At 43.1% G+C, this 8,412-nt stretch overlaps 1 protein-coding gene across 4 annotated transcripts in view; it reads right to left on the bottom strand.

The window, feature by feature from the left end:
- The window catches only part of pou2f1a (POU class 2 homeobox 1a), a 13,653-nt gene extending 5,566 nt beyond the window's left edge, over positions 1–8,087 (bottom strand). The window contains exons 1-4 of one of the 4 annotated variants that reach the window (XM_073910022.1): positions 8,026–8,087; positions 2,602–2,658; positions 2,185–2,270; positions 284–433 (exon numbers count right to left, since the gene is read on the bottom strand). In XM_073910022.1, coding sequence (XP_073766123.1) covers positions 284–433; positions 2,185–2,270; positions 2,602–2,658; positions 8,026–8,071 — 339 coding nt within the window. In that variant the 5' untranslated portion in view covers positions 8,072–8,087. 4 annotated transcript variants of the gene reach the window in all.
- Positions 8,088–8,412: the final 325 nt, after the last annotated feature.

Genomic DNA, 8,412 nt, shown 5'->3' with positions numbered 1-8,412 from the left:
TCCCCTATAGCGCATGTGTTTGGACTGTGGGGAAACCGGAGCGCCCGGCCACCACTGTGACGCCCATTTTAGTGCATGAATCTATCAAACTCACTCATATATGCAGGAATGCTCGGCTCACTCCACACATTTAATCTCCCGCAGAAGAGCAGAGTTACTGCACTCCTCTACAGCGTCTGCTCAGTGTTCAGCGTGAGGCCTGACAGCAGCACACTTTACAGCAGCAGAGGGGTGTGTGTCTGATCTATAACCTGATTGGTGGAGAGAGGTGTCAGTCACTTACAGAGGCGATCTGAATGGGCTGTGACAGGGTGATGGGCGTGGCTGCGGAGGCGGAGATACTGGCTCCAGTGGTGCTGCTCTGCTGGCCTGCCGACTGCTGCACCGCGGCCAGGAGCTGCGTCTGCAACAGCTGCGCTGGAGTCAAGTTCAGCTACACACACACACACACACACACACACACACACACAATGAAGAATTACACAACAGTAATAAGCATCATAACACAATAAGCTGATTAATCAGACTGGACGTCTCTCTTCACGTTTCTTCTTCATCTTGGCTGAATTACGATCTTCATGAGTTGATCAAATAAGTGTCGCCTTTGAACATTTTCAATATCATTTCTAGAGTTCGCCCTCAGCTGATGATTGATTATAAAGCGTGTTTGGCATGCTGTCCCGGGAGATCCTCGAGCTCAGGGCTCCCTCCTATTTGCAAGGCGAGAGGGGAGTTTGAGCTCAGGTAGATCTGGAGAACTCCCCTGCTGTAGTAGCAGATGAACAGATAGTGATCGCTCTTAAGAGAAAACTACTGACTAGCAGCATGTCTATGTGCTGATTTGGATTAGGCTATTAACTTAAGCTGCATGTTTTTGGACGGTGGGAGGAAACCGGGGGAACCCAGGGGAAACCCACGTGAGCACGGGGAGAACGTGTAAACTCCACACAGAAACGTCAGCTGGCTTGGTAAGGACTAGAACCAGAGATGTTCTTGCTGTGAGGCAACAGTGCTAACCACTGAGCCACCGTGCCACTCATCTGGGAAAGGAGGAGGAGCTGGGGTGGAGGGGGGATTCTTCAAAATGAAGATGGCTGTGATAAGGAGCTGAGGGTATTTATAGTGGCTTAGGAATCGTCTGATTGGTCAATTAGGAATTGAATAATGCAGGACCGGCTGTGATCAATCATAAGCACGTGATCCTCTCCACATTAGTGTATAAATAAACTTCACTAATTAATCAATCAAATATCAAAGGTTTGACTGCTATAACAGATACGGCTGCATGCTCGTCTGCAGTGTTTTGACATTTTAATAGTGTTTTTGAGCTGTAATACAGTAAAGTAGTTAAATTAATGTGGATTCTACACTTACTATGATCACATATCTACAGTCATATAAACACACGAGCCAATACCAACACACCACAGTGCACTGCAGCAGACACTACAGCATACTACAGCATCAGCGGACTACAGCGAATATACAGTATGCTGGAGCGATCATCAGCGGACTACAGCGAATATACAGTATGCTGGAGCATTCATCAGCGGACTACAGCGAATATACAGTATGCTGGAGCGTTCATCAGCGGTGCTAGACTCTGTAACAGATACAGTATAATACACAAGTACAACTTCTGAAAATACTCATCTGGGTTATCATAAATCAATGTTAAATGTGTAAAAGTGTCATTTAAACTAAACTGAAAATCCTTCAGTAAATGTGTTTGTCTATGAGTAACTCAACACTAGAGTGTATACCGGTTCAACAACACCTCAAACAGCATCTCACTATGACCCTGAGGAAACCAATGCATTCTGGGAAATCTGAGAACCCCGGTGCTTTCTGTTTTCTACAGAGAAGCTTTCCACACGTTTAATCCTGAACTGTGCATCTCTGTGTGCATGACTGCAGCGTGCGGAAGCGCATCGCAGGCTAAAGCGGCGCACAGCTGGATCTCACTGTAACTGTGCGGGCGGGGAGGAGCTGGAGCTGGAGCTGGAGCGCTCCTCTCGTTAAGTCAAACCTCATTATGCAGCGCATATAAACTCCGCATAGATTTGCATATTCTCCTCCACCTGTTTCCGAGCGACAGGAGCGCTGTTTAATTAAGATCTGAACTTTGCGAGGCTGCGGCGTCTGCATGTTGCCATGGAAACGCTGTGGCGATGGAGCACGTACCTGTGGGAGCAGCGCCTGCACACCTCCGACCGCACCTGATGCTGCACCTGCACTGGGTTTCTGTGCGTCCACACCGTTAGTCTGAGCTGTGCACACACAGGAGAAAACACTCGTTAATGAAGTCAAATTATTAAAAACACTCAATAATGACATCAAAACAATCATTAATGACAGAACATTAGCAAAAACAGTCATAAATGATATCAAAAACACTTATTAAATGACCTCAACTTATCAAAAACACACAATAATGACATCAAAAATGCTCGTTAATGACAAAACATTAAGAAAAACACTCAATGATGTCAAAAACTCTTATTAATTGCATTAAATTAACAAAAAAACTCATTAATAATATCAAAAACGAATGTCTGATTTGATTGTAGTTCTAATGTGTGTCCTGAAAAGCATGTTCACCTTGCGCTGCGCTCTCCATAGTGTTTTTACTCAGATCTGCAGGACAGCCGCTGGAATCTGTCCAGAACACATGAAGACAGATCAGTTTCACACAGATTCAGTTAAGAGGCGCTTTACAGATGAACCTGACCGTGAATCAGGTAAACACACAATATCAGCTGCAGCATCAGCACCGCGCCGCTGCTCATGAATATCCAAATTATGAACTCACCTGTGTCCATCAGCTCGACCCAAACCTGTCCTGCTGACGCCTGAACCGAGCGCACACCGCTAACGCCACCGCTTACCTCCAGACTGCAGCGGCTCCGGCGTCAGCGAGCGTGTTTATCGGGCGCGGAGCGAAACACAAAGACTACAGCTGGAGCGCAGCATCCATAATGAGAGTTAATCAGTATGCAGCTGATTAAAGCCGTATGCAAATCTGGCACCCCGTCGCTCATTAGAAGAGCGCCGCTTTGAAGTTCTGCGAGCGATTCATTTCACACAGACCTCTGAAAGCTTTCTGCATAATTCAACACGTTCATAAATATTTATCAGCTCATTAGCATATTAATTGGATAGCTTTTAGGATGGAGGAGAGGCGAGCACAACAGCCAGGGAGAAGTGAGACAAGGCCAATTACCAGCCGACTGTGACTGTTTTAATTACTGGGGTGTGTGTGTGTGTGTGTGTGTGTGTTGGGGGGGTGCATTCCCAGCATGCAACAGGAGTGACGGCTACGATGAAAGAATGTGTCGGCTAATGACCGCGATCGCTAATCATCTGAGAGTCGCACATTCACACAACATCCAGACGAACAAACTGCAAGACTAATAACTTTACTTAAAGCCGTAAACACGGAACATACCGCAGGATAAGCTCCAACACACGCTGACGAGACACACTGACGCGCTTCGTTAGCTCACGCTGCTGTTCCAGAGCAGAACTATTAATCCTCTTTCCTGGTAATCTTTAATCAACATCTCAGATTGTGGTGTGACGGATTGAGCTCAGTATCACGCTACGTTTACGTTAAAAACAGCAACTATAAAAACAACAGTGAAAAACGGTTAGCACGCTAAAATAACGCAGCAACTTCACAGTTTTCTGACAGCGATGAAGAGAAACGAACTCTCTTTGGTCAATTTAAATGAATTTTTCTTGCAATTGCGAAATATAAACTGAGAACTGTAAGAGTAAAGCTCAGCCTGATTTAGTTTTCTGACACAACAGAAACGGGCTTTATGTTTTGGTTGTATGAAAATAAACGGCGAGAGCTGTGCTCAGAATTACACAGAAAGAAAAGTGAGCTATACACCGACAAGTGCGATAACGAAAGCGTGCATTAGTCAACTCTCATTCCATGCTGGAAACAAGCAAGCTACGTACATTTAGTGTGTTCATTTACCCGTCATTTACATAGCTGATTTACAGTCACGGTGTTAATTTACCATCAATTACCAGCATTTACGATGTTCATTTAGTCACTTAGCGTTCATTTACATTGTTCTTTAGTCAGAATTCGTTTACATTGTTCATTTACCTTCGTTAACATTGTTCATTTACAGTCATCTTGTTCATTTATGTTGCTCATTTACAGTCACCGTGTTTATTTACCATCAATTATCAGCGTTTAGGTTCATTTACCATCATTTACATTGTTAATTTACAGTAACGGTGTTAATTTACCATCAATTACCAGCATTTAGGTTGTTCATTTTCCATCATTTACATTGTTCAATTAGTCAGTGTTTATTTACGTTGTTCATTTACCACAATTTACATTGCTTAATTAAAATCCCTTACAGTGTTTATTTACCATCAATTACCACCTTTTACGTTGTTAATTTACAATCATTTACATTGTTTATTTAGCATCATTTACATTTATTATTTATAGACACCATTTAGGTTCATTTTCCATCATTTACATGGTTAATTTACAGTCACAATGTTTATTTACCATCAATAACTACCATTTAGGTTGTTCATTTTCCATCATTTACATTGGTTAATTAGTCAGTGTTCATTCAAGTTGTTCATTTACGTTGTTCATTTAGTCACTTAGCTTTAATTTATATTGTTTTTTAGTCAGTATTTATTTACATTGCTCATTTACAGTGTTCATTCAAGGTTCACGTTGTTAATTTAATCACCTGGAGTTCATTTACAATCAATTACCACCATTTATGTTTTTCATTTACCATAATTACGTTGTTTATTCAGTCACTAAGTGTTCATTTATGTTGTTCATTTACTATAATTTATGTTCCTCGTTTACAGTCACTTACGGTGTTTATTTACCATCAGTTACCATCATTTATGTTGTTCATTTAATCACTTGGTGTTCATTTACGTTGTTTGTTAAGTCAGTGTTCATTTACCATCAATTACCACCAGTCACACTGTTGATCATTTATGCAGTTTATTTACTCACTTATTGTTCATTTACGTTACTCATTTAACATAATTCATCTTGCTCATTTACAGTCACTTATGGTGTGCATTTACCATCAATTACCAGCATTTTTATTGTTCATTTACAGCGCTAGTTTACTTTTATTTAGTGCTCATTTTCAGTCATTAACTTTGTTTATTTTCAGTCATTTACATTGTTTGTTTTGTTCATTTACTTCCAATTGTGAGGATAAAAGTGTGCATTGTTCAACTTTATTCAGTGCTATAAACAAGCAAGATGTAAACTCGCAGATCACAGCAGAGAGAGAGCGAGAGAGAGAGCGAGAGAGAGAGAGAGAGAGAGATACAGGCGAAAAGACGCATGTCTGACACTTAAAATAAAACAGCTGATTTGCATACGGCCACTGCCAGGGCTCCAGTAAGCTAACTCACACACAATGCATTATGCAAATGTTTTAATTAATAGAATTTTAAATAAGCAATTAATTAGCCTTTCAAACTATTGAACGCGGCGCTGCATAATTTACAGCAGATAAGTGGCATGAGGCGCAGGAGAAATGAAGTATTCATGGAACAGAAAGATTTGAAGCCAGTCTAAACTTTTCTATTAGACTTGGAGAACTCATTAATATTCATCAGCTTTAATTAACCCATCATCCTGTGTTTGCCAATCATGCGCTCTGATTCTGCCACAGTAATAATAACACTGTTCAGAACTCTGCTCTCATACACGCGCAGTAGATGGAGCTCACACAGCCTCAGGTACAGACGCCGCGCGCTGCAGTGTTTACCTGCTGTCGTTTACCGTGTTCATTTACTCTGCTCTTATTAGAGCTGTAATTTACTGTCATCTGCAGGGCTCATTTACAGTCGCATATTTATTAACCAACATTTTACAGTGTTCATCTCCCATATCTACTGGTGTTAAAATACCATAGTGTGAGTGTTTGTTTACAGTGCTCTGAGTTAGTTTTACATCATCAACAGTACTCATCTGGCAGCATGGTGGCGCAGTGGGTCACAGCAAGAAGGTCACTGGTTCAAGTCTAAGCTGGGTCAGTTGGTGCTTCTGTGGAGTTTGCATGTTCTCCCCGTGTTGGCGTGGGTTTCCCCTCACAGTCCAAACACATGCGCTATAGGGGAACTGGTTAGTGTATGAGTGTGAATGGGTGTGTATGGATGTTTCCCAGAGATGGGTTGCAGCTGGAAGGGCATCCTCTGTGTAAAACATATGCTGGATAAGTTGGCGGTTCATTCCTCTGTGGCAGGGGTCACCAAACTTGTCGGTGTCTTACAGATCTTAGCTCCAACCCTAATCAAACACACCTGAACAGCTAATCAAGCTCTTACTGGGTGTACTAGAAACATCCAGGCAGGAGCGTTGAGGCAAGTTGGAGCTAAACTCTGCAGGACACCGGCCCTCCAGGACCGAGATTGGTGACCCCTGCTCTGTGGTGACCCCGGATTAATAAAGGGTCCAACACGAAAAAGAATGCATGGTGTTCATATGGAGTCTTTTATAGTTTATTTACTGTCATCCACCTGGAAGTGATCAGAGGAAACGGGAAAATGCCAGACATTAACCAAATTGATATTTAAAAGGGATGTCTAACAAATACAGTCAGTTAATATTATTGCTGAAATTCCCCAAGTAAAAACAGCATACTTCTATCAAAATGGCTGTAAAAGCTAGATTAGGTATATGTTTAAATGTTCATTTGTTGAACTTTATTATAATTAACTGCTGATTAGCAGACTGTTTATGACTATGAGTAAAGTTGGGAAATTACTTATTGAGCAGCTTATACACCGTTCACAGGTTTATAGCAGTTGTCAGCAAGTATATGTTATGAACACAAGTTTAGTGTAATCAGGGGTTAAAAACAGAGAGCAAATATGTGAAAGCGTGTAGTTTTCCTGATGTTCTGAGCAGTGATGCGGTCCAGCAGGTTGTGAGCCGGAGGCGGTGGAGTCTGCAGCGTATCAAAGCGCGACGGTCTGCAGAACTGGGTTAAATCATCCTGCGCGGATATCAGAGCCGGACTACAGAGATCTGACCGCACAAGCGCAGATGCAGAGCTCCGGAGAGACACGCGAGAACACGGTGAAATCCTCCACAGAGCCCAGCACAATCACACCGGCGAGAAATTAATCATTCATGAACATGGCGTTTGTACTCATGAATATTCATGAGCAGCTCTGTATATTTAATCCGCGCGATAAATAAATAGTGTGACGCGCCTCTCATTGGAATGAAGCTGCCGCTTTAATTATGCAGAGGAATGAGCGGCAAGAGCAGCGCTGATCTTATGCAAATCCCAGACCTCACTCCGACAGTTTAATGCAGCTCCTGCACAGCTGCTGATGCCACACCGTCAACACGAGACGCGCCCGAGCACGAGAAACTTTCCAGAGTCACACACACACACACACACACACACACACAGCCCCAGTCGGGGTATTTAGGTTGCCCTGAGGGCAAACAGTCAACCCTGAGAGCAGAAGCTTCGGCTTGAGTTTAACTCTTGTCTTCATCTCCTCTCATATAAAAGTGAACCATCATCATCATCATCATCATCATCATTATTATTATTGGCCTCACGCGTGCGCATAAACTGCTGAACAAACATATGAATATGCAAATAAGCGGCCGCTGAGTCTCTCGCGGCCGAACGGCACAAAGCGCGCTGTAGCACCGCTGCTAACTCACGTTCACACACGCTAATGTTTACACACAGACACACACACACTTTACAAGAAGCACCGAGAGCAGAGAAACGGCACGGCGAGTGTTTTCCCGGTTCGCGGACCCGCGGCTCGGTAACCCCGAAAACACGCGCGCGCCATTTCAAATGAAGAGTTTAGTTCAGGACAAACAACTCTGATCTGCCCATCAAGACTCTCATCAGGGGATTCAGGAGGATCCTCCGCCACTCAGCGCTTCTGTCTCCGCACACCGTCACCGCGTGTTTCTCTTGTTTACTCGAGGCGGATGTGGAATATGAATATGTAAAATGTAATAATTACCTGCAGTCGAGCGCTCATCTTGAGTCGTTGATCCTCTGTCCGCCATTTTGAATATTTAGTGTGAGAGTGAAACTCCGCCTACCGCTATAACACACACACTCTCGCGCGCGCTCTCTCTACCTCTCTCACTCACTCACGCACACACACACACACACACACACACACACACACACACACACACACACACACACACACACACACACACACACACACACACACAGAATCGAATGTAAATCCAGCAATATTATAATATCATATCGGGATCAGCTGTACGCGCTGCTGTTTTGAAGCGAAAGTTTAGTTTAAGTAATGCTGCATTTCTCTGTTCTTTATTCACCTAAACTGTTGCACCATGAACACAATTACAAATCGCCATACAATGCAGAA

The sequence above is a fragment of the Danio rerio genome, chromosome 1 (genome assembly GCF_049306965.1).
Source record: "Danio rerio strain Tuebingen ecotype United States chromosome 1, GRCz12tu, whole genome shotgun sequence".
In the NCBI taxonomy this organism is placed as follows: domain Eukaryota; kingdom Metazoa; phylum Chordata; class Actinopteri; order Cypriniformes; family Danionidae; genus Danio; species Danio rerio.
This window is presented reverse-complemented; position numbering and strand designations above follow the sequence as displayed.